This window comes from Dipodomys merriami, unplaced genomic scaffold, assembly GCF_024711535.1.
Source record: "Dipodomys merriami isolate MVZ:Mamm:240054 unplaced genomic scaffold, mDipMer1.0.p SCAF_15, whole genome shotgun sequence".
NCBI classification, from domain to species: domain Eukaryota; kingdom Metazoa; phylum Chordata; class Mammalia; order Rodentia; family Heteromyidae; genus Dipodomys; species Dipodomys merriami.
In genome coordinates this window covers 9738879-9766085 of record NW_027202826.1, presented here as the reverse complement: position 1 = coordinate 9766085, position 27207 = coordinate 9738879, and the positions used below count along the sequence as shown (strand labels likewise).

The 27207-nt window shown below is 37.0% G+C and overlaps 1 protein-coding gene across 3 annotated transcripts in view; it reads left to right on the top strand.

Moving 5' to 3' along the window:
- Lrba (LPS responsive beige-like anchor protein) overlaps nt 1-27207 on the top strand; it is a 445034-nt gene that overhangs the window by 40540 nt on the left and 377287 nt on the right. For all 3 annotated transcript variants that reach the window (XM_070022191.1, XM_070022190.1, XM_070022192.1), the window contains exons 3-13: nt 8417-8648; nt 9547-9647; nt 13056-13151; nt 14670-14791; nt 14880-15006; nt 15884-16003; nt 17074-17220; nt 18573-18770; nt 18947-19080; nt 21238-21346; nt 21650-21802. In XM_070022191.1, the coding sequence (XP_069878292.1) occupies nt 8417-8648; nt 9547-9647; nt 13056-13151; nt 14670-14791; nt 14880-15006; nt 15884-16003; nt 17074-17220; nt 18573-18770; nt 18947-19080; nt 21238-21346; nt 21650-21802 (1539 nt within the window). The remainder of the gene's footprint in view (nt 1-8416; nt 8649-9546; nt 9648-13055; nt 13152-14669; nt 14792-14879; nt 15007-15883; nt 16004-17073; nt 17221-18572; nt 18771-18946; nt 19081-21237; nt 21347-21649; nt 21803-27207) is intronic.

Sequence of the window (27207 nt, the reverse complement as noted above, 5' to 3'; positions counted from 1 at the left end):
GTTCTACCACTTTGAGCTACAATGACACTTCTAGTTTGGTGGTGATTAATTGGAGATAAAAGTCTCAGGGCCTTTCTTGCCTGGGTGGGCTTTGAACTGCTATCCTCAGATCTTAGCCTCCTGAGTAGCTAGAATTACAGGTGTGAGCCATCAGCACTTGGGGAATTTGTTTTCTTTTGTGTTTTAAAATTACATGTTGAATTTCTTTAATAGGTACCAGGTCACTGAAATTGTCTAGTTTATATTGGGAAAATTGACAAATTGGTCCTTATCATCTAAGGTGTCAATTTACTTGTTTCTAGAGCTCTTGGTGATCCCTTACACGTTTGCTGCTTGCCAAATCTGTAGTGATATTCCATTTTACTCCTGATACTGGCAATTTGTGTTTGTGTTTTTTCTTTTAGTTTTTGTTAGTCTTGCTGAAGTTTGCTCTGCTGATTTGCTGATTGATGTTTTCAGACAACTAGCTCTTTTTTTCTTTCAGTTTCATTTTCTGCCCTTCCTTCCTTCCTTCCTTCCTTCCTTCCTTCCTTCCTTCCTTCCTTCCTTCCTTCCTTCCTTCCTTCCTTCCTTCCTTCCTCCCTCCCCTTCCTCCCTTCTTCCCTTCCTTCCTCCCTCCCTCCCTCCCTCTCCTTCCTTCCTTCCTTCCTTCCTTCCTTCCTTCCTTCCTTCCTTCCTTCCTTCCTTCCTTCCTTCCTTCCTTCCTTCTCCCCCCCCCCCCCTTGTTCCTGGGCTATTTTGTTTTTCTACAATGTTTAAAAAAGTTAGAACATTGATTTGATATATCTTTCCTAATATATGCATTTTAATGCTATACCTTTCATTTTCAGAGCTCTTTTAGCTGTGGCCCACAAATTTTGATATGCTGCCTTTTAAGTTTTAATTTATTTCATAGTCTTCAAAAGTACTGTAAAGGTGATGTACAAAGGGGTTACAGTTATATAAGTCAGGTAATGAGTGCATTTTTGAACAGTGTCACCCCTCACTCATTTTCTCCCAGTTTTTCTCCTTCTGGCCCCCCTTCCCTCTTTCATTTTGAACATAGTGTCTAATGAGTATCACTGCTGAATTGGTTCACCCTTTGTCCTACTGTTTCTGTGCTTCCCTTCTCCTTCCCAAATCAGATAAACTATATACAAGACAAAGCATAGAGAAATAAAAGCTACAAAAGGGAATACACCAAAGGAAAAAAAGAAAAGAAAAAGAACAGCAAATAATACAATAAAGAAACTTTTTGTTTCCATTTCTTGGAGTTCATTTCCATAAACATCATTTTATAAGCCCATAGCTACTGAGCCTTTGCAATCCTCTCCTAAGAATATCCTTCTTTGTTCTCACTGTGTGAATGTTTAGAGTCCTGTTTAAAGTTCCTTTGAAATTTCCTCTTTGATCTATAGGTTCTTTAGCAATTTCTAAGTGTTTAGAGATCTTACCCTCTCTCCCTCCCTCTCCCTCCTTCTTTCTCTCTCCTTCCCTTTCCTTCCCTCTTCTTCCCTCTCCTTCCTTCCCTCCTACCTTCTCTCCCTCTCCTTCCTTCCCTTTTTCCCTCCCCTCCCTCCCCCTTTCTCTTTCCTTCCTTCCTTCCTTCCTCTTTCTTTCTTTCTTTCTTTCTTTCTTTCTTTCTTTCTTTCTTTCTTTCTTTCTTTCTTTCTTTCTTTCTTTCTTTCTTTCTTTCTCTCTCTCTCCCTCCCTCCCTCCCTCTCCTCTTTCTCTCCTTCCTTCCTTCCTTCCTTCCTTCCTTCCTTCCTTCCTTCCTTCCTTCCTTCCTTCCTTCCTTCCTTCCTTCCCCTCCCCTCCCCTCCCCTCCCCTCCCCTCCCCTCCCCTCCCCTCCCCTTCCCTTCCCTTCTCTTCCCTTCATTTCTTTATTTCTTTTACTGGTCCTTGGGCTTGTGCTCAGGTCCTGGCCAGTGTCCTTGAGCACTCTTACCACTTTTGAGCGTATATATCACTCTGTGATATATTGTTTATGTCTGAGAAACAGTACCAATACATACCTATTATTATAGTGATGGTGCAGTGTTGTTACTCCCGAGTTAAATTTCTGGGAGCTTAGGTAGGTGGAGCAAAGTTTCTGGGTGATTGTCAGCTTTTCTCAGAGTTTTTGAGAATGCTTACTGGTAGAATAAAAAAGGAAGCTCAGGGATTCTGGGGCTTAGTATTTTCTTGGGCTGTATAACAAGTACCAGAAATTATGTGGCTCTAACAGAAAGGTATTGCCCAAGAGTTCCATAGGCTAGAAGAACAATGTGTTTTCAGGTTGATTTTTCCTGAGAATTGTGAGAATCTGTTCCATGTCTCTTTCCTACCTCCTGGAGGTTTGCCAATGGTCTTTGGCATTCCTTGACTTCATCCTTACATGACATTCTTCCTGGGTGCATGTCTGTGTAAATTTTCCTATTTCATAAGTTACGTTAGATTAAGGCATACCTTAATCACATCATCACCTATCATTACTCAAGTCACATTCTCAAATACTAGAGTTTAAGATATCAACAAATAATTTTTTTTGGGGGGGGATGCCAGTCCTGGGGCTTGAACTCAGGTCCTGGTCACTGTCCCTGAGGTTTTTTGCTCAAGTCTGGCTCTTTGCCAGAAGCTCTATTTCTGACTTTTGGTGATTAATTGGAGAGGAGAGTCTCAAGGATTTTTTTTTTCTAGGACTAGCTTCAAATCATGATCCTCAGATCTCAGCCTCCTGAGCCACTAGCACCTGGCCAACGTAGGAATTTTGAGGGACACACAGTTCAATCGATAACAGGATGCATAGTGGAGTAGTAGTATAGAATGTATCAAACTGTCCAGGAAGCATATGATCAGTGATTAGGCTGTCTTTGGTTTCTCTTTCTAAGCTTACCAGGACATAAAGCCTGTTTTCAATTGTAGGTCAATGGCAACATTAGTGAGTTTTACCTGCTCTCCTATAAGTGGTGGGGATGCAGAAAGGCCATTCTGTTTCTAAGAAAATGAAATGAATATCATTGGTATCAGTTACAGAGAGACCAAAACAACAATGCAAAGTAGAAGTGTATTTGTTCTTTAGGTAAGAGTTGGTACAGGAGGAGACTGGGCTACTGTAGCAGTTCTGTAATGGTCATATCGTTGGATCTTTCTACACTTTTTTTTTTTTTTTTTTTTTTGATAGGTCATGGGGCTTGAACTGAGGGCCTGGGTGCTGTCCCTGAGCTCTTCTGCTCAAGGCTAGCATTCTACCACTTTGAGCTACTGTTCCACTTCTGGTTTTCTGATGGCTAATTGGAGATATGAGTCTCATGGATTTTCCTGCCCGGGCTGGCTTTGAATCACAATTTTCAGGTCTCGGCCTTCTGAGTAGCTAAGATTACAAGTGTGAGCCAGCTGGATTGCTTCAATTTTGAGGCAGTTACTCTAGCTCTTGTTTTTCTTTCTGTATGTTAGGCAGTTTGAGGGAGGAAAGTTGGAAAGAAATTTGGTCATGTTCCTTTTTCTGTTTATTTTGATGGCATTGGGGTTTGAATTCAGCGTCCTGCACTTGTTAGGTAGGTGCTCTGCCGCTGAGCCACGACCCTTATCCTTTTTGGTAGTTATTTTTAGGATAGAGTCTTGAATTTATGCCTGAGTTGGCCTGGATTGCAATCCTTATTAGTTAAACAGGAGCAGTTTTATAAATCGTGTGAAGAAAATAATTACTTTTTTTGTTTTTGGTAATGAATATGATTTTGATTAGTGACTAATATTGGCTTTAAGCATTTTATTAGTAAAACCATACGGAAGAAAAAGAATCATCATACTCAATTATAGCCTTGACACAAATCTTGTAAGGATTTTTTGAGTTCTTTGAATAAGATGCCTTAAAATTTCTATAATCGTGTATATTAAACTGTAACCTATAGAAGCATGTTATGCCACCCGAAGGTTGCTATAAAAATTGTTTATGAAGTTCGGGCCAAGAGTAAAATATGTTGAAGTGAAGAGTTTGAAAAATGTTCTCTATAGCAGAGGAGACCAAATCATGCTAAAATGAAGAAAAAGACTATACATCAGAATCGAGGCTACATTATTCAAAAAAAATACAACCATAAAAAAGGTAATAAGATTACATTTTCACATTTCATGGCTAGTAAAGTGCATTAGGCTGCTCAGATATTCATAACTTACTGTGACATTTGGGAAGATTACATTTTGTAGTGCAAAGCCATTACTACAGCTCAGATAATAACTAGCCAATGCTTGCACCTGGATTATGATCCCTGTCATTGGAAACAAATTTGTGTTTTGAAGGTTGATCAGCTTCAAATAACTATTAGAAAGGGTTAACATGACATACTGTAGTTCCACTGCCTGGTTTTAAGGTGTAATAGGTATACATACATACAGTATATCAAGTATGTCGCATATTTGTATGTACAGATTTCTGCCATCAATTTTTCTTTGTACAGCATATTTTATAATATTTAACGCAGTGGAGGAATGTTTAAAACACCTGTGTAGAAATTGATCTTATGTTATAAGCTCAATTTTAAAAGCTGGTGAAATATTTGGGAGCTTTTTTGGAAATTACTTTGAAAATTAATTCTTAGCTTCTTGGAAGGGTGGTTACTGAGTATAATATACACAGATCAAAATGAAAGATTGATGTCAATGATATTAAGGTGAAGGTAAGGTCTCTTAAAGTAAGTTGTACTAAAGCTTCTGTCCCATTTCCTTGTATACAGAGACACATAAAGAAATTTTTACCCTATTAGAACTCTTTCTATTTTCTTGGCAGTAATTTTTTCAAATATATTGGTTAATTTGTTCATGTTTAATAAAGTCCAAGTGTGGTGTTATGTGTATTCTTTATCTATCTATCTATCTATCTATCTATCTATCTATCTATCTATCTATCTATCTATCTATCTATCTTATTGGTCGTGGGGCTTGAACTCTGGGCTTGGGCACTGTCCCACAGCTCTTCAGCTCAAGGCAAGTGCTCTACCACTTGAGCCACAGCCCCACTTCCATTTATTTTGAGTGGTTTATTGGAGATAAGAGTCTCACGGACTTTTCCTGTCCAGGCTGGCTTTGAACCATGATCCTCAGATCTCAGCCTCCGGAGTAGCTAGGATTACAGGTGTGAGCCACCAGCGCCCAGCTGTATGTATACTTTAAAAAGTGGTTTATTGGGCTGGGAAGGTGGCTCAGTGGTAGAGCACTTGCCTTGCATGCATGAGGCCCTGGGTTCGATTCCTCAGCACCACATAAGCAGAAAAAAAAAGCCGTAAGTGGCACTATGGCTCAAGTGGTAGCATGCTAGTCTTGAGCTGAAGAGCTGAGGGACAGCCCCCAGGCCCAGAGTTCAGGCCCCACGACCAGACCTCCCAAAAAATAAAAAAATAAAAATAAAAAGTGCTTTATTATATTTAGTGGAACATGTTTAGTTTGTCTCTGGAAAATATTTCTGGAGTTTGTCTGCTTCACTATTGTTTCTAAATGATTTTCATAAAATACTTTTCTCCTGTAACTTTCTCTTCACCTTTTTTTTTTTTTTTTTTGGCCTGTCATGGACCTTGAACTCTGGCCCTGGACACTGTCCCTCAGCTTTTCATCTCAAGGCTAGTGCTCTACCCCTTGAGCCACATACCACTTCTGGTTTTCTGGTGGTTAATTGGAGATAAGAGTCTCAAGGACAGCTGGATGCCTGTAATCCTAGCTACTCAGGAGGCTAGGATCTGAGGATCACAGTTCAAAGCCAGCTGGGGCAAGAGAAAGTCTGTTAGACTCTGGTCTCCAATAAACCACCAGAAAACCAAAGTAGCATTGTGGCTCAACGGTAGGGCGCTAACCTTGAGCTGAAGAGCTGAGGGACAGCGCCCAGGCCCAGAGTTCAAGCCCCATGACTGACCAAAAAAAAAAAAAAAAAAAAGTCTCAAGGACTTTCCTGCCTGGGCTAGCTTTGAATCATGATCCTCAGATCTCAGCCTCCTTAGTAGCTAAGATTACAGGCATGAGTCACTGTTGCTCGGCCACCATTTTTTTTCCAAATGTATTATTACATATAATATTGTAGAGGATTACTAGATTTTTTAAATAGCCATAGGGATTTTTGGCTTTCTGAATTTTTCTCATAATAAGATTACTTGTGCCTGAGAATTTAGTCATTCCCTAATTTTTCATTCTGTCTTCTTTGTGGATTGGTAATTCCTTCAGATTGTCTTCCAGAGAACATCTCTGGTCTTGGGGCTGGGTCAGATCTTTCTACTGCTAAAATTTACTAGGAATATTTTTATCAAATTTTCAGATTCATGGAATGATTTTCCCCAGATTTGAACTTCTTTTTAACTTTTCTTAATCTTTGGCAATGGCTTATGATCATTTCTCCACACAAATAATAAAATATTGTCCATCTTTCCATCTGGCTATGTTTATTTATTTGCTTGTTTACTTATTTATGCTATACTGGGGTTTGAACTTGGGGCCTCATACTTGCTAGACAAATGCTCTTCCTACTGAGCTATGCCCCTCCAGCCCCTTTTTTGCTGATTATTTTTGAGATAGGAACTAACTTCTGACTAAGTGCATGCTTGAATGTGATCTGTGGGTTAGATTCTCTGTCATGGCTAGGAAAGCAAGTGTATGCCACTGCATCTCTGTCTTTGTTGAGAAGGAATCTCACCTAACTTTTCTACCTCAGCTGGCCTCATACTGTGATCCTTCTATTTTCAGCCTCTCAAACAGCTAGGGTTATAGGCAAGAACACTAACACTTGAATTAAAAAATAATCTTGACTTTCTTTTATTATGTTTACTTAGTACTACTGAGCTACGGGAGACCCAGTCTTCTTTCAACACTTATTCTGACTCTTCGTATGCCCAGAAGTTTATATTTTAATTTTGCCTGACTAGTGTAATTCTCATATTGTAAACTATCCTAGGAATATTTCACTAGCAGTGTATAGAATTGTCTGTCATGTCACTCCTACCTACTTTGAGTATTAATGATTGAAAAAAATAGGTAAATTTTATTTAGTAATTCTTTTCATTTGTATTTTTCAGTGTCATTTTTTTTGTGAATTGGCTGTTCCCATCCTTTTTTCCTTCTATTCTGTATTTTTATGTTTCATAGTGTATGTGATATATATGAAAGACTGGAAATATATACATATATATAATGTGTACATAAATTCATAGGAAAATTATAAAAGCAAAACAAAGTTTGTATTGTAATTAAAAAAATTTTTTTGGTGCTGGTCCTGAGGCTTGAACTCAGGGCCTGGGCTCTGTTTCTGAGCTCTCTTCCTCAAGGCTCATATTCTTCCATTTGAGCCACAGGTCTACTTCCTACTCTGAGAGAGAGAGAAAGAGAGAGAGAGAGAGAGAGAGGAGAGAGAGAGAGAGAGAGAGAGAGAGAGAGAGAGAGAGAGAGAGAGAGAGAGAGAGAGAGAGAGAGAGAGAGAGAGTGTTTTGGGGCTTGAACTTGGGTCCTGGATGCTATCCCTGTGCTCTTCTGCCCCAGGCTATTGCTCTTCTTTACCACTTTGAGCCACAGCTTCATTTCTGGCTTTCTGGTAGTTAATTGGAGATAAAAGTCTCACAGATACTTCTTCCTGGGCTGGCTTTGAACCATAATTTTCAGAATTCAGCCTCCTGAGTAGCTAGGATTATAGGCATGAGCCACCAGCATCCAGCAATGATTTTTATGTATGTATGTATTCTTTGAGAGTCTTGTATGTGTTTATGTGTATGTATTTCCTTCCCCTCACTTTTGGTGTTTCTGTGGTTGAGCTCAAGACCTAAGTGTTGCTAATAAGCAAGCACTGAGAATTTCTTTCTGTTTTGTTTCCTTCACATTAAAATTTTTATTTTAAATTTATTTTTAAATTGAAATGAAATCATGAGATTGACACATGTCTACCTTTTGTGGCTTTTTTGGACCATACTAGAATGGGACAGGGCCTCATGCATGGGAGCTGCCTGTCCAACCCTTAGTGTAGATGATCCTACATTTGTTTTGTTGAAAGATACTTTCATTTTTATTTATAGTCATATATGTTACTTTGTGCTATCTAATTTTGAATCTTTCTTGTTTGGTAGAGCTACTCTTTTTTTTTTTTTTTTGGCTGGTCCTGAGGCTTGAATTTAGGGGTTGGTACTGTCCCCTTGTGCTCAAGGCTAGCACTCTACCACTTTGAGCCACAGTGCCACCTCTGGTTTTTCTGAATAGTAGAGATAAGAGTCTCACATACTTTTCTGTCTGGGCTGGCTTTGAACCATGATCCTCAGATCTCAGCCTCTTGAGTAGCTAGTGTTATAGGCGCGAGCCACTGATACCTTGCTTTAAAAATCTTTTTTTTTGAAAATGAACCTTTTATTGTATTCGAGGATATGGCTAGTTATTGTGACTGAATTTTAGGAAGAAGTAATATCCTTAATATGTTCTTGTGTACTTTGCCTTTGGAAGCTTGTAGGAGGACAGTTTGATTTGGAGATGAATTTCATTATCCAAGAAGGTGAGAGTATCATCTGCATGGTGGAGTTACTGGAAAAATGTGACATTACATGCCAAGCAGAAGTCTGGAGCATGTTTACAGCCATTCTGAAGAAGAGCATACGAAACCTTCAAGTTTGCACAGAAGTAGGCCTTGTTGAAAAAGTACTTGAGAAAATTGAGAAAGTTGACAATATGATTGCAGGTATGACTTTTTCTATAGTACAAAGTATATGAAGAAATGAAGTTTGAGAGAGAGAGAGAGAGAGAGAGAGAGAGAGAGAGAGAGAGAGAGAGAGAGAGAGAGAGAGAGAGAGAGAGAGAGAGTGTGTGTGTGTGTGTGTGTGTGTGTGTGTGTGTGTGTGTGTGTGTGTGTGTGTGTGTGTGTGTGTGTGTGTGTGTGTGTGTGTGTGTGTGTGTGTGTGTGTGTGTGTGTGTGTGTGTGTGTGTGTGTGTGTGTGTGTGTGTGTGTGTGTGTGTGTGTTGGTACTGGATCTTGAATGCAAGGCCTGAGTGCTGTCCCAAAGCTTTCTTGCTTAGGACTGGCACCTTTGAAGCACACCTTCACTTTCAGGTTAATTGGAGATAGAGTCACAAGGATTTTCCTTCCCTGGCAGGCTTGGAATAGTGATCCTCAGATCTCAGTCTCCTGAGTAGGTAGGATTACAAATGAGCCTCCAGTGCCTGGCTAAGTACTATATTAAAAAATTATTTAGTCAGGCACCTGTGGCTCATATCTGTAATCCTGCCTACTCAGGAGGCTGAGATCTGAGGATCGTGGTTCAAAGCCAGCCCAGGCAGGCAAGTCTATGAGACCCTTATCTCCATAAACCACCAGAAAACCGGAAGTGGCGCTGTGGCTCAAGTGGTAGAGCACTAGTCTTGAGCTGAAGAGCACAGGGACAGTGCCCAGGCCCAGAGTTCAAGCTCTACAACCAACAAAAAAGTAAATAAAATAAAGTAATTTAATATCATTTAAGAATATTTGAACATGTAGTGTTACCTAAAACTCTGGCATCCAAACTCCTAAGTGAGCCCATGAATTTTAGCTCTTTAAAAAATATAAGTGGCCTAATTATTTTATTGTTTTCTTTTGTTTCCAGATCTTTTGGTTGACATGTTGGGAGTGCTGGCTAGCTATAATTTGACAGTTCGAGAACTAAAGCTTTTCTTCAGTAAACTTCAAGGCGATAAAGGACAATGGGTAAAACAAACCTAAAAACTTTTGAGAGTCTTCCCTTGCTGAATATGTTAATACATTATAAGTGACTAATACTGCTCATGGAGTAAATGTCAGATTGATAGGAAGAGATCAATTGAAACAGCAGTTATAGGTGCACAGTTTTTTTTCCATTCCTGGATATGGCATGAACAGTTATTAGTAGTAGAAACTTCACAAACAGATAAAAACAAAATCATTCACATTAAAACAAATATGATACCTAACTATGTCTATAATGGAAAGTATTTTGTTAGAAAATAACAAGCCTAGTTTTGGAAATATGGATATTTTATATTTTTTGGTGGTATTGAAATTTAAACTTAAGAGCTTTATGCTTGCCAGGCAAGTGCTGTACTACTTGAGCCAGATCCCCAGCACTTTTTTTGCTGGTCCTGGGGCTTGAACTCTGAGCCTGAGTGCTATCCCTGAGCTCCTTTGCTCAAGGCTAGCATTCTACCACTTGAGCCACAGCTCCACTTCTGGCTTTTTTGTGATTAATTGGAAAAAATAGTCAAACAGATTTTCCTGGCTGGCTTAAAACCATGATCCTCAGATCTCAGCCTCCTGAGTAGCAAGGAGTTGTAAACCACCTGCGCCCAGCCCTAGACCTTTTTTGCTCCAGTTATTTTTCCAACAAGGACTCTCAGTGTTTGTCTAGGGTCATTCTGGACCCCAGTCCTTCTGTCCATACTTCCCAGATAGCTGGAGCACCCAGCTTGTTGAGATGGATTCTTGTACACTTGTTGCCCCAGCTGTCCTCTAAGTGTGATCCTCCCTTCCCCACTGCCTGAGAGACTGTTATTACACGCATTCACCACCATGTCTGGCCAGAAATATGGTTATTATTTATTTACTTAAAATGTAACTTTATTGTTATAAAGGTGTACAGGGAGAAATACGGTTATTTTAATCCTTGTATATTTTTGGAGTGAACAGTAGTGAAGTCAACCTCAAGAGGAATCTAGTCACATAAAATATACTTATGTCCAATAACTTAATAATTTCTTAGCATATATACAAAGAAATTCTCAAGTAGTCCCATAGGAAATAAACATGAGAATGTTTACTGGAACATTGTGAATTGTACATTATTACATTATTGTACAGTCGTTAGGGTGGTAAATAGGTAAAATATATCAGATGCACAGAATAGATTATTATATAGCAGCTAGAACCAGTGCATAAAGTAATATGAATAGATTAAAAAAAACAAGAAAAAAGCAATTAGCAGAATGATAGCTCTAATATAGCACCATTCATATGCTAGGAACGAGCAAACAAAAACACCTTTGAAAACATACACTGAAAAGATAAACCATGTTAATATAACTGGTTGTAGGAAGGAGGAGACTTAGAATAAGATTAGGCAATACATATGATTAGGAGAAAATCAAACTATTAATAAAATGTGAATTGAGATATTCATTATATTTATTTACCTCTTTATTGGGCATTCAGGGTATTTCCAACTGGTGCTCTCCTAGTATGTAATGGAAAAAAAATCTCTGTGGCTGTCTATATCTGCTTTTTTTGATTATTGTTTTGCATAGATTTCTATGTATAGAATCAACTTGTATGTGTAGAATCAGTGCATAGGTATGAACATTTAAAAAGAGACTTGAAATAGAACAACTAATTTTTTTCTGAAAAAGTTCCAGTATCCTTGTCTCCTGTAGTGTCTATGCATGTAGGTACATTTTCATGATATATTTATTTTTTATTTTCATTGATTGACTTATGGGAATGGGGATTTGGAGGAGTGGTTTCTCTAGGCAGACATGATGTACAATATTGTATTTGAATTTGTGACTGAAGGTTAAATTAGTTCAATTTGAAGTTAATTTATTATTATCGTTATTATTGTCAGTCATGGAGCTTGAACTCAGGACTTGGGCTCCCTGAGCTCTTTTGCTCAAGGCTAGAGCTCTACCATTTGGAGCCAGAGTTCCATTTCTGGTTTTCTAGTAGTTAATTGGAGATAAGAGTCTCACAGGCTTTCCTGTCCAGGCTGGCTTTGAACCTAGATTCTTGGCCTCCTTAGTAGCAGGGATTATAGGTGTGAACCACGGGTACCTGCTTTGGAATTGGTTTTAAAAGAATCAGTCATTACCTGTTGCTAACTATATTTTTTAACTAGTTGATTGAAAATGTCTTGATCATTTAAGAATGAATTTCTTGGGCTGAGAATGTGACTTAGTTGTAGAGTGCTTGCCTAGCATGTATGAATCCCTGGGTTTGATTCCTCAGTTCCACATAAACAGAAAAAGCAGGGAGTGACTGGTGCTGTGGCTCAAGTGGTAGAGTACTAGCCTTGAGCAAAAGAAGCTCAGGGACAGTGCCCAGGCCCTGAGTTCAAGCCTCAGGAATGGCAAAAAAAAAAAGTTTTGAAGTTCTCTGTTTGATATTTAGGTAAGAGGTTGCTGAATTTGAATAATTAGTCATGATTATACATAATAGCAATGAAAATAGGATGAAGACACCTCAGTGATCTCACTTGTAGTTTGATCCTGTCTGGCTCTTTTCTGTGCTGGTTATTTTTGAAATAGGGTCTCAGTTCCTTGGTCTTGAAGCTATATTCTGATCTGCCTATTTTAGGCTTCCTTTTATAGCTCAGATGACAAGTACACTATTAAGCCCAGTTTTTTCCTGTTGAGATGGAGTCCTGTTGAGATGGACTTTCCCACCTGGGCTTGCTCGGAACTATGTCCCGTTGATCTCAGCCTTCCATGTAGCTTGGGATGATGGGCATGTACCATGATATCCAGCTATGCATTGAGAAGGGGTCTTGTGTATTCCCAGACTGGCTTTAAACTACAATCTTTCCTTTCTCAGTTTCCCACATAGCTAGAATGAAAAGTATACACCACTGGTGTCCAGTTGTAGTTTTAAAAATATTTTTAAAATATTTATTTTTTGCTGTGGTTTAGAGAAGAATTTTAAGTGTCAAATAATATTGGCTCATATTGGGCTGGGAAGGTGGCTCAGTGGTAGAGCGCTTGCCTTGCATGCATGAGGCCCTGGGTTCGATTCCTCAGCACCACATAAGCAGAAAAAAAAAAGCCGGAAGTGGTGCTATGGCTCAAGTGGTAGTGTGCTAGCCTTGAGCTGAAGAGCTGAGGGACAGCGCACAGGCCCAGAGTTCAGGCCCCACAACCGGACCCCCAAAAAAAATATTGGCTCATATTTACAAAACACCTAATAACCCTACAGTATTATAGAAAATGGGTAGAGTATGTTATGTCCTTAAGACAGTTGAAAAAAAATTTTTTTGGTTACTGTGTGTGCTTTTAAGCTTTGGATGATTCTTGTGCATAGTAAAGCATGTCTAGTTTAAAATATGTATTTTTGTGCTGAATCCTGTGGTTATTGAATTGTTGATTGTCTTTATAGCCTCCACATGCAGGGAAGCTGCTGTCTGTGCTGAAGCACATGCCTCAGAAGTATGGTCCTGATGCCTTTTTCAACTTTCCAGGGAAGAGTGCTGCAGTAAGTAAATGTTAATGAGGAAATCAATCCAGCTTTTTCTTTCTTTTGCTTCCTGGAAGTGTTGTACTCTAAATGCCCTTGATAGTGGCTGTTCTTTGCACAAACTAACCAAATCCTTACAACCATTGTGCTTGTTCCTTTTCCCCAGCTATTTATTTATTTATTTGTTTATATTTATATTTTGTTGGTTATGGGGCCTGAACTATGGGCCTGGGTGCTGTCCCTCAGCTCTTCAGCTCAAGGCTTTACCACTTGAGCCATAGCACCACTTTCAGCTTTTTCTGCTTATGTGGTGCTGAGGAATCAAACCCAGGGTCTCATGAATGCAAGGCAAGCACTCTACCACTGAGCCACCTTCCCAACCCCTTCCTAGCTGTTTTAGAGGTAAAGAAAAAAGTAGCTGGGATTGCAGACTTGAAATATCACTCCCATTTATTGTTTTGCTTTTTTGAGGCAGAGTCTTGCGATGTTTCCCAGGCTGTCCTTGAACTCACTATGTATCCTAGGGTGGCCTCTGATTTATGATCATCCTTTTTCAGCCTACCAAGTACAGGGTTTCAGGCGACTTTCACCACATCTGACTAAAATAAATATTTGTTTTTGGTGGTACCACACCTTGAACTCAGGGCCTTAATATTTGTAAAGCTTACTTGACTGGTGTTCTGCTTAAGGTTGTGTTTGCCTTTTTATTACTGAGTTATATGAGTCTTTTTACATTTTTGGGTAGAAATCCTACATTGATATTTGATTTATAAATATTCCCTACCAACCTAGTGACATGTTTTTCAAAGAATAGTTTACAATTTTATGAAGCCCAATTTATGTATTGTTACTTTTATCACTTTTGGTGACATAATTTGCCAACCCAAAGTATATATATCTTATACCAGCACCACATAGTGTTCATTGCAATGGCTTTATAGTATGTTTGAATTTGGTGGGATGAATCTACTGGCTTTTATTTTCCTTTTAAAGACTGTTCAACTACTTAGTATCCCTACCATTATATAATATCTTTTAAATAAAAATTTAACCATCTACAAAATGAGTTATTAATACAATTTAAATATTTTATGAAATAACCCTCTTCAATTTTACATGTATGGTGTTTAAAAATCATATTAAGCTGTTTCTTTAATTTTTTTCATTCTTGTTCACCTTTCTTTTTTCTATCGAAATTCTATCAAATTTCTAGTTTGGTATCACCACCCTTCTCTTTCATTTGGAATCTCTATGGATATGTGTGTTGTAGTAAATGAAGTGGACATGATCTATGTCTTGCACATGACACTGAATGTTCATTTTGCTTGATAAATTAGCATCATTAGTTTGTATTTTGGAAGATTCAGAAGTTACTAAAAGTCTTCTTTCAGATAAGAGTTTGCTTTGAGGTATTTTAACCATGACATAAATTTATATGATGTGGTAGAAATGTACGTAGTATTGTAAAGTCTCATTGATCTATGCAGTAATAAAGTTTTTTACGCAGGTCAGTAACTCAAAGCTTTTTACCTGTAGGCGATTGCATTACCTCCCATAGCCAAATGGCCATACCAGAGTGGTTTTACATTTCATACCTGGCTGAGAATGGACCCTGTAAATAACATCAATGTAGATAAGGATAAGCCCTATCTATATTGGTATGTACTTCTGTAATTGTTTAGTTTTATTATTTTCCTTTGGAAATAAGAATATTTAGAGATAAAAATGAAACTTATTTTCTCATAGTTTCAGAACTAGCAAAGGTCTTGGTTATTCTGCTCATTTTGTTGGTGGCTGTTTGATTATAACATCAATAAAGTCAAAAGGAAAAGGCTTTCAGCACTGTGTGAAATTTGATTTCAAGCCACAAAAGGTATGTGATCTTACTTATAGTTACATTAATAAGCTATACTACCTTTCGAAATACTGTTTTAATGGTATTTACATACCTGTTATGTTGTTAGCTATTTTAAAAATCAAAGCATAAATCAATGGATAAATGTTAATTTCCCTGATTTGGATCATAAAATGAGTATTTACTGATTGAGTTTAAGCAGAAATAGGAGATGTCAATGATAATTATTTTAGTAATGTAAATTTATTATGTGTTTTCCTTTACACTTTAAAATGTAGAGATTAAAAAATAACGTAGAATGTATAGATAGTTGCATTGGTGTATAGATTAGGTACATGAGAAAATACTCAGGTTTTTCTTTTTAATTGGTCATGGGGTTTGAATTCAGGGTCTGGATGTTGTCCCTGAGCTTTTGTGCTCAATCAAGGTTGGTGCTTTAATACTTTGAGCCACAACACCACTTCCAGTTTTCTGGTGGTTAATTGGAGAGAAGAGTCTCACAGACTTTCCTGCCTGGGTTGGCTTTGAACCACTATTCTCAACTCTCAGCCTCCTGAGTAGTTAGGATTACAGGTGTGAGCAACCAGTGCCCAGCTAATTCAGATTTAAAGGAAGATAATTATGCTAGATATTTAGATTTAAAGGGGTATGCTTGAAAATTTTTATAATAAATAAAATTATTTAGTGAATGAGTTCTCATTACTCAAGAGCCTCCCTGTATAAATAAATATTGTTCTAGAGGTAGTAAATACTCAATTTAATAGAGATACTTCAACTTTGCTTTGGTATTTAATTACTATCCTCCTGCTTTTTTTCATTATTTTCAACATGGTTGTACTAGGAAGAATTATGATAAATTTTGCTTTTACTGTTTCTGTTTTTTTTTCTTATTCAGTGGTACATGGTAACTATAGTACATATTTATAACCGATGGAAGAACAGTGAGCTTCGATGTTATGTGAATGGGGAGCTTGCTTCCTATGGAGAGATAACGTGGTTTGTCAATACCAGTGATGTAAGTCATATCAATGTATGTGTGCCAAAAATAAAGGCATGTGCTTTTCAAGTTAGAAGGGGTTTTAAAACTTGACTATAAACTTTGGAATACAAAAATGGTGAATTTTTATAATCTAATTTTGCTACTACAGTAATAGAACTCAGATTGTTTTCATAATCATCTTTTTTTGTAGAAAACTTAACAAAACACCACTACCAAGAAAGCTAAGGAAAATGGCTACAAACTCTGCCACCCACACTTACTCCTTTTGCATCCTTTGCTACACATGCACGTACATACTGACTAACGTTAATTTCAACTATAGAGCTCAGGGTGCTTGATCAGCCACACTTTATGTTGTAATCCTCCCACTGTCGTCATTGATTATGTGGTTGGTCTTAGTCCATTGTTTCATTTTGTTGTTATTGTTGTAAAGGGGAATAAAAAACTGTGTACCTTAGAAAGTTGTAATGATTAAATGTGATGAGGTTGATAAATCTGTTAGCACAGTACCTTGTGAAAGCTTACTCATTCTTCTTGTGTCAAACTATATTCTTCTATTTGAATTTTTGGCTACTGAGTATATAGAATATAGAGCCACAGGAGTTTTCCTGATTTTTTTTTTTTTTTTTTTGTGCTGGTCTTGGGGCATGAATTCAGACCTGGGTGTTGTCCTTTAGCTTTTTTTGCACACTTGAACCACAGCTCTACTTCTGGCTTTTTGGTTAATTAGAGATAAGGAACTCTCAAAGACTTCTCTGCCCAGGCTGACTTAGAACTCAGTCTCCTGAGTAAATAGGATTACAGGTATGAGCCATTGATGCCTAGCTATGGATTCCTTTTTTTAACCTTCACATTGTCATCAAATTTAACTTACTGTTCTCTAGAAAACTACTTTCTACTCAGCTGAGAAGGAGTGAACTGAAATACTAAGTGAATTACTATTCTATTCAGAAACAGGTTAGACATGATGTAACATTTATACCAATGAAGATTTTTTTATTATTCCAGAAGGTGTGTGTGCATGTGCGTATGCATGTGTGTATGTATTTTTTTTCTATAAAACTTTCTTTCCATTTTCTTTACAGACCTTTGACAAATGTTTTCTGGGCTCATCAGAAACAGCAGATGCTAACAGAGTATTCTGTGGTCAGATGACTGCAGTTTACCTATTCAGTGATGCACTTAATGCTGCTCAGATTTTTGCTATTTATCAGTTGGGCCTGGGATACAAGGTATGTTACTTACTGTTCACTGGGTGTAATTTGTATTAGACACGGGAGATTTGCCTTGAGTAATTAAATAGGGTGTCAGGATGACAGGAAACACTATGGCAAAGTTGTAGCAGTCAGAAAGATGTGCAGTATACTTGACCTTTGTAGGGTATTATGTGAACTATTAGCTTCTTTCAATTTCATTTCATGTTAGGATGATGTCTTAACTTTAAAAATTAACCTGTAAGTTATATATTTTATGTGATATAGTATGGCATTTACATACATTGTATAATGTTCAAATAAGGGTAAGAATATCTGTCTCCTTAACATGTAAACATTTAGTGCTCTCTCTCTCTCTCTCTCTCTCTCTCTCTCTCTCTCTCTCTCTCTCTCAGCTTGAGCTCCAGGCCTCATAATTACTTGAGCAGCCTTCAGTACTTAGGCTCTATAATCTTAAGGCACCACTGTCATCTGTGTAGTTTGTTATTGATCAAAACATTGGTATGTTGCTATATAAAACAAACTTTGACAGTTGAAAGGAGAAATATGTATTATTGATAGTAGAAAACGTCAGTGTTTAATTTCCAATCATGGGTAGAACAACCATAAGGAAGACTTACAAGAAAACAGAGGACTTGAACAATAATGATAATCAGTTATACTTAAGCATATTCAAAACAGTCCATGAGGGGCTGGGAAGTTGGCGCAGTGGTAGAGCGCTTGCCTTGCATGCCTGAGGCCCTGGGTTCGATTCCTCAGCACCACATAAGCAAAAAGAAAAAAGCCGGAAGTGGCGCTATGGCTCAAGTGGTAGAGCGCTAGCCTTGAGCTGAAGAGCTGAGGGATAGCACTCAGGCCCAGAGTTCAGGCCCCACGACTGGACCCAAAAAAAAAAAAAAAAAAAACAGTCCATGAAACAAAAGTATGATAAACACATTTCTTTTTAAGTATACATGGAATGTTCTTCAAGATAGACTTGATAGACAGGATGGACTGGGCCACAAGCAAATAAAGCAAATATTAACAAATTTAAGAAGATTGAAATTATAATTATCTTTCCCCCCCTTAAATAACATGAAAATTATACATCATACCCCCCCAACCATCAGTGGTTCAAAAGCGGAAATCACAAAGGAAATTAGAAACTATCTTGACAAAAGAAAATGCAAAGGTAACGAATCAAAACCTGATTCAACGGACGTCGTAGGAAGAGGAAAATTCATGGTGGTAAGGACTAACATTATATGGAGGGTTTCCCTTGTTTGGTATTGTTAGAAAGGTATTGCCTTACAGGTTTATATCTACATGATTTGTATTTAGGTCTTGAATGGAGTATACTCTTAACTGTGCTCTACTTTATGAATTTGTAGGGCACGTTTAAATTCAAAGCAGAAAGTGACCTTTTCCTTGCTGAGCATCACAAACTCTTACTGTATGATGGCAAGCTCTCCAGTGCCATTGCCTTCACGTATAATCCGCGGGCTACAGATGCCCAGCTGTGCCTCGAGTCTTCTCCTAAGGACAGCCCTTCCATTTTTGTTCATTCACCACATGCACTCATGCTCCAGGTACGAACAGTCATCCTTTTAAGAATATATCTAATCCAAATCTGGTATGTTTGATAGTTTCTGTTGAACAGAAATTGTCATGTTTTAATGTTCTTGTATTTCCTGTTGTGCTTTATTTTTTAACTGTTTTGGAAAAGAAAACATTGGATTCTTTATTGTGTATTCTATTTTTCAAGGATGTGAAGGCAGTTTTAACACATTCCATCCAAAGTGCCATGCATTCTATTGGAGGAGTACAAGTACTATTTCCCCTTTTTGCACAGTTGGATTATAAGCAATATTTATCTGATGAGGTTGACTTGACTATCTGGTGAGTACAGCTCTCCACCTTTTTTTTGTTTGTTTGTTTGTTTTGAGACAGCATTTCATTATATAATTCAGCTTGTCCTCAAACTCACTCTCTTCCTTTCTCAGCTTCTCTAGTTCTAGAATTATAGACCACTGCTACCACTCCTAGCTATGTGATGTGAGAGTTACTTACTTCCATTGTTGTTGAGCTCCATAATACCTTTCATATTTGCTGTTCAATCAGTATATTTTAAAGAAATTTGTGACCTATAGGTAACAATTTAAATCCATATCAGTAATCATTCTGGTATATCATTAAAAAAGTGGAGGCTGGAGAAATAGTGTTTTACAATAAAGTTAAAATAGTGATACTGTACTTTAACAAAAGGTATATATTTTTATCAGATCTAATTTTTGAAATATTTTAAGTTCTTATTTGGCAGGAATTTATTATGGGAATTTAGATTTTCATATTTAATTTATTTGTTTGTAATTGAAAATCAAATATTTTAATTGTGTGATTTCAGGTGACAGGTTTTTTTAAAGTTAGATTATACATTTTTACTTATAAAATTATGTTTCCTGTTGTCATGTTTAGTCTGAAAAGGCAGAGGCATACAATTTTAAGATGAGTTATAAAATGTAATATGGATGTCTCATTGATATTCTAACTAATACATATTCTAAACTATGAACTGGCAAAATAATTATGTTTCATTTATTTCAGAAGTTTAAATGAATAATATTCTTTTTTGATTTTGTCTCTTTGATTTTCCGGTTATATACAACTTGATGTCTTTTACCAGTGTACGTAATTAATGTTGAAATAATTTTCTCCAGATTATTTTTAGGCAAAAAGTTATTTTCTTTCTTTTTTTAATATAATTTTATTGTTATTATTATTTATTTTTTTCCTAAAAAGTAACACGGTGTTGAATGTGTTTTTACATTCCTAGTACATGTCAAATTTCTTCCTTCCTTCATATATATTTGTGCTATCAGTTTCCTATGTTGTCCAGGCCATCCTCAAACTTGTTACTTCCTCTGTCTTGTCCTTCTAAGTAGCTGGGATTATAGGCTTGCACTATTGTACCTATATTCCTTACCTAGTTTATTTATTTATTTATTATTTTTTATTTATTTTTTGTTGCTCCTAGAGCTTGCGCCCTGGGGGCTGTCCCTGAGCTCTTTTATTCAGAGCTAGTGCTCTACCACTTGGAGCTACAGTGCCACTTCTTCATTTTCTGTAGTTAATTGGAGATAAGAATCTCATAGACTTTCCTGTTTGGGCTAGCTTTGAACCTTAATCCTCAAATCTCAGCCTCCTGAGTAGCTAGGATGACAGGTGTGAGCCACCAGTGCCCTGTGAGTCCTAACTTAATTAGCCTAATTAAAAATTAAACCAGTTTAATTGTTTAGTAGAAGAAGCTTGTAGCCTCTATTTACTTTAAACATTTTTTTTAAGACTGGAATATTACTACTTCCCTGTTGTCAAAATGCACAGTCCTTAAATTGCTGTTCAAGGAACCCAGATTTGTGTCCAAGTTAACTTTACTTCCATCTCTTCCTGCATTCTCTGCTCAGTTCATGCTTGTTTTGCTGGAGCTCTAGTATGTGTTCAGGATTTAAACCTTAGTCCACTGCTTGTATATTTTCTGCCTTTTAGTTTCAAGTTCTCCAGACTTAATATACTTGTTTTTATGGTCTGAATATACATTTATTAGCCATTTCTATTATTTGTTTTGGACATTGTTTATTTTTCTCTATATAATGCAGAATATGTTCTTTTGAAGTTATTCACTTATTAATGTTTGTGATGTACTATTTCAAATAAGTATTAGAGTAAATCCTAGTCTTCTTTTTCTTTTTTTTTTATTATCAAGGTGATGTACAGAGGGGTTAAATCCTAGTATTACACTAAAAATTCAGTTCTGAAATAATTTTAGAGGTAGTTTTAGTAAAATATTACTTTCTTTGAAATGGATATGGAGAACTTGGTTTTTTTTTTTTTTTTGATGGTACTGGGGATTGAACCCAGCACATATGCTTTACAAATGTTTCACTACTCAGCCACACCCCAGCTCTAAAAATTTTATTAAATGATAAATTGAAGTCTACATTTATCTAATATGTTTAATAAAATATGCTTCTTCAGGTCATTACCTTTTTCCTCTTCTAGTACAACTTTGCTGGCTTTTATCATGGAGTTGTTGAAGAACTCAATTGCTATGCAGGAGCAGATGCTTGCCTGTAAGGGATTCTTGGTAATAGGATATAGTCTTGAAAAGGTACAGTAAGAAATATTTTATGATTGTGATCCTTAATTTGTAAGCCATGTCCTTGTTGTCCTAAGTGATTAAGAAAATCTGTAAGTCTGTCTCCGTGGTTATAGCAGATTGCTAAAATGAAAATAATGTTTTGTTGTTTTACCTTGCCTCTATTTCTCTATTGAAGGAGTGTAGTAGTGAGCCTCATGCCATCCTTAACTTTGAGAATAGTTTGTGGCCCAAGTCTTTCTGGTGTTGACAGCCTGTAATTTACTTACCTTGTTTCAAATTAGTATGAACCTTTAAAGCACTTTTTTTTTGCAGTCCTCCAAATCCCATGTCAGCAGAGCAGTACTTGAACTTTGCCTTGCGTTTTCAAAATATCTGAGCAATCTGCAGAATGGGATGCCCCTACTCAAGCAATTGTGTGACCATATTCTTCTTAACCCTGCCATATGGATTCACACCCCAGCCAAGGTAATACATGTTTTTAGTTTATTATCTTCACTAAGTTTTAGGGCTTGAGGAAAGTGATAATTATGAGGCTTTTCTTATATCCTGTTATAGACTAGCACATAAGGTTTCAGTAGATTACCTTCTTTAACTGCTATTTTGCTCCTTAGGGAAATTTGTAAGTTTTTCTTCCTCCCTTCCTTCCTTCTCCTTTTCTTCCCTCCTCCTTTCTTCCCTTTGTCCTTCACTTCCTTTCTTCCTCCTTCCTACCTCTTTCCCTTCCTTCTTTCCTTCATTCACCCATGTTTACTATTTTTAAAAACAGAGCTATAGTCTTTGCCTTCTTGTGCTGAAAGTTTTATTTGCAAGAGATTTTGTTCATTAAATATAAATCAAAGGTGGAGAATTCCATTGTAAATATCTTCCCTATCAATTGTAGGTCTATTTTACTGCATATATATGTATAAAATAAAACATTATATACATAAAAATACGTGTATATGGAATTCCATCTTAACACCTCGCTTGCTCCCACTCTTTCTCCCTCTTTGCACTTTGCCATCCAATATTGTGATGTGAACTCTGAGTTTCCTTCTTAAAGTTAGAGCTCACATTTTTCTTGAAGGCATGATAACTGCTATTATTTAATCACTTTAATTTCACATTCTAATTATCATGTTTTATTGCACCAGATAATTTTTTAGTACCATGACAGCAAGATATTTACTTTTATGTGGCTATAAATAAGTTTTTGCTAATGTTTATGAGCAAAAACTTTAACAAATATGGATATATTAAATGTTTCTAAAATTTAAGAGTGGTGGAATTAAGGTAAAGTTGAAATAGAAAACTTTATATCACATTATGCAATTATATCTATGTCATTTCATACCTGTTATGTTGCCCTCTCCTTCCCTTTCTGTCCACTGGCTGTGCCTGTCACTGTTGAGGTTGGAATAGCACATATTTATCCTAGTTGTCAGGAAAAAATGTCTGCTGCCTTTCTTGCTTTTCTAGAGTTATAATGTCTTATTTTTAGCTGGTCTTTTCAAATGTTGAAGAGAAATGCAGCTGCTGATTCTGATTGCCATTTGGAAATAATCAGAGGAGGCAGCTGGAGGTTGTAGCTTTTTATCTCCAGGTTAAATTTGACCTCTTTCTTTTTCATGACCTTCAGTCTTATTTCTTTTCAATGATTGTTTCAAGTTACTTTAAAAATTTTTGCCTAGACTCTTTCTGGTCTTACTAAACTGCATATTTGTAAGGTATTGTGTCTCTTTTGAAGTGGTCAGAAAGGCTCTTATTAGATACTTAGTTGTTAGAGGAATATTTTAAAAATTTCATCATACGACATATTTATTATTGCACTTTATTTCTTACCTTCTACTTTTTAATAACTTTTCTTAATTTCCTCTTTATAATTTACAATTGATTTGATGATATTAAACTTTTTTTCTGTTGCAGCTGTCTGCTTTGTATTCCATGAGGAGTTTTATTTGCTTTTACTTTATTAGAAAGGTAGTTATAACAAAGGACAGATCCACATTTTTTTTTAACTTGAAGGTCATATATAGTTTCCCAAGGTGGGAAGAGCTCTTTAAGAAAAAAGAATACAGTATATTGCCTCCAGAACCAAGCTCAAAGTCTTGGAAGGAGCCCATGTTGATGAGTGATGATAAAATTTAAGCTTCATTAGCTTCATAGTAAGTCCATCTGTGGTTACTAATTTGAAGGTATAGATGTATGGACCAGCCTTTGCTTTTGGAAAAGGGAACAATGATTTATAATGTTCATTTATCTTAGATCTGCTAAGAGGCAATTTTTTAGTGACCTCCTAGAATGTATGAATTTTATTATCTACAGTGGTTCTTTGTTGACTCAGCAGATGTTGGTTGCATGAGTGCTTCATGCTGGACTCTGTAAGTACTATAGAACTAGACAGATGTGGTTCTTACCCTCATAGGACGTGGACCTAGAGAGAAAGATAGATGTAAAACAATTGTGTGGTTGTTGGATTATATAATGAGTGAATGGAGGAAGATGTGTGTATAATTAACATTTAATCTTGAGATCTTCACTTTCACCTCTTTATGTGAGTGTTAAATTTTATATATATATATTTTTTGTTTGTTTTTGTTTTTGTTCTTTTTGTTGGTCATGGGGCTTGAACTTTGGAACTGGGTGCTGTCCCTGAGCTCTTCAGCTCAAGGCACATGCTCTATCACTTGAGTCACAGCGCCACTTCCGGTTTTCTGGAGATAAGAGTCTCATGGACTTTCCTGCCCAGGCTGGCTTTGAACCATGATCCTCTGATCTCAGCCTCTTGAGTAGCTAGGATTACAGGTTGAGCTATTGTCGCCCCACTTAAATGATACTTTTAATTTTACCACAGTATCATTTTCTCCTCCTCCTCTTCCTCTTCCTCCTCCTCCTCCTCATCCGCTTCCTCCTCTTCTCCTCCTCCCTTCTCCTCTTCTCTTCCTTCTTCTTCTTCCTCCTCCCTCCTCCCTCCTCCTTCCTTTTTTTGTTTGTTAAGGGGGTTGAACTCTGGGTCTGGGTGCTGTCCCTGAGCTCTTCAGCTCAAGGCAAGTGCTCTACTGCATGAGCCACAATGCCATTTCTGGTTTTCTGGTGGTTAATTGAAGATAAGAGTCTCACAGACTTTCCTTGCCCTGGCTGGCTTTGAACCGTGATCCTTAGATCTCCTGAGTACCTAGGATTACAGGTGTGAGCCACCAGCACTAGCTTCCCTTTCTTTTTGACATACCACCCTCATCGGGTCATTTCTTAGACCCAAAACTTTAGTTTTTAATTGTTTCAATTTTTTAAAAATTAATTTATTTTTTGCCAGTCCTGGGGCTTGAACTCAGGGCCTAGACACCGTCCCTGAGCTTCTTTTGCTTAAGGCTAGCACTTTTATCTCTTGAACCACAGTGCCACTTTTGGCTTCTTCTGTGTATGTTGTACTGAGGAATTGAAGCCAGGGCTTCATGCATGCTAGGCAAGCACTCTACCACTAAGCCACATTCTCAGCTTTCATTGTTTATAGAATACAGTAGTCCCTTATCTAGCCTTTTATCTTCATTAGGATTCATAAGCCCTTCATAAAGATTTCTTACTTAGGAACTCAATGGATAGGCAGATTTCCTGAGAGCAGTGGTATTCATTCTTGGTTGCTGAATCAATTTGGGGAGGATTTCAAACACAAAAGCAGAGACAGAATCCCACTTCCTCCCCTTAAATTTTGATTTCATTAGTTTTGGGTGTGATTCAGGCATTGATATTAAAAAAATGTTTTCCAGGTCTTTGGCACAGCTAAGTTGGAGAACCATGATTCCAGATGTAGGGAATCGTTTATTTCAATTACCAGGTTTTTTTGTTTGCAATTTCCTTTCCCTCCATCTTCCTGGCTCTTTGTCTTCAAAACCTATCTTAGTATTGCTTGATTAACAAAGGTTTTCTTCATTGCTTTAGCTTATCCCACCTTAAATTTCTCTGGCTGCTGAATTCACAGTATTTAATTGCTCCACACCATGTCATTGATTAGGTTTTGTCTCATGAGATTTTTGTTTTTCTTTTTTTTTTTTAAACTTGGTATCTAGCTGGGTTCACACTTACAACCTAGCTACTCAGTAGGCTGAGATCATAGGATCAAAGTTTTGAAACAACCTGGGAAAATAAATCCTTGAGACTCTGTCTTCAATTAACCAGCAAAAGGCTGGAATTGTAGATGTAACTTAAATGATAATGAAAAAGCTAAGGGAGAGTTTGAGGCCCTGAATTGAAGCCTCAGTATCAGCCAACATCACCACTGCTAAAATTAAAAAGTAAACAAAAATAAACTAATGTCTAATTTTTATGTTTTTAAATGGTATTTCAGCTATTGAGAGACAGCTCTGTATGCCATTATGTTCCCATTATATAGGTATAGGTAGTTGGAAATATGTCTGACTGAAATAAAGGGATTAGGAATTTGAACTGTGCCATACAGTTATTCTGATGCTGGGACAGATAGATTGGGCCTATGCAGTGCATGTATATGCATATAGATATATGTACATATATGCACGTGCACATGTATGTATATATATACATATACACATATGCACACATACATACATCCCCCCCCCAAAAAAAAAAACTACAGCGGTGTCCTAAGCTTCACTTTTAGGTGATCAGGATCTACCATTTTGACTAGGTAGGATTACTAATTGAATCTTAAGATTGTTTATTTGTAGGGCATCTAAAAGATAGGTACCTGATTTTTTTCTTTAAAGCAATTCCAAAGGAACACTGTAGTGTCCTATAGGTTTAAAACAGAAAATACCACCAATGTCTAGGAAGGCACCTTAACTATTCATTGGTAAATGATTAGTAATCAAGGGGAGAAGCATAGACAGTATAATTAAAATTTGTTTAGTTCATAAAATATATCTGCTCACATTAAAATGAAAAACAAAAGATGACTTTCATGAATTTTCATGAGAATGAAAAATTTATCATTTTCATGAATTTCTTGAAGAAGTCCTGATTTTATGCTGCTCTAAGTAAGTACTTGTTTGTAGTGTTGGAGAATATTGGAGTTGTTTCACTAAAACTTTGCACTTACATTCTTCCTCTGGTATAAAAAGCACCTTTATTTTTAAATTAACCCAAATTATGGGTACAATTTTGTCATTCTAGCTTCTAATTTTTGGTGTTTTTGTTTTTGTTTTTTTTAATTTAATTTTTTATTTTTTTTGGGTCCTGTCGTGGGGCCTGAACTCTGGGCCTGGGCGCTGTCCCTCAGCTCTTCAGCTCAAGGCTAGCGCTCTACCACTTGAGCCACAGCGCCAACTTCTGGCTTTTTTCTTTTTGCTTATGTGGTGCTGAGGAATCAAACCCAGGGCCTCAGGCATGAGAGGCAAGCGCTCTACCACTGAGCCACTTTCCCAGCCCTAGCTTCTAATTTTTGAAAAATTAAAATTCTAGTTTTTAAACAGATTTATGCAAAGTATGGGTTGTAAAAATTTGATACATTTTGGCTTTTAAAAATTTTATAATGCTAGTGTAAAAAAAATTATATTTTTTAAAAAAAGAATTTGGAGCCGGGCGCCCGTGGCTCACGCCTGTAATCCTAGCTACTCAGGAGGCTGAGATCTGAAGATCGAGGTTCAAAGCCAGCCGGGGCAGGAAAGTCCGTGAAACTCTTATCTCCAGTAAACAACCTGAAAACCGGAAGTGGCACTGTAGCTCAAGGCTAGGGACAGCGCTCAGGCCCAGAGTTCAAGCCCCGTGACCGACCAAAAAAAAAAAAAATAAAAAGAAAAAAGAATTTGGAATGTGGGATGTTTGCTTTTGTGTCTGAGCATGCTGATGTCTGACATGTTGTCATGCTTAGCATTTTACTTTTCAGAAAATGTCTGATACAAATCGAGTAGCCCGAGAGT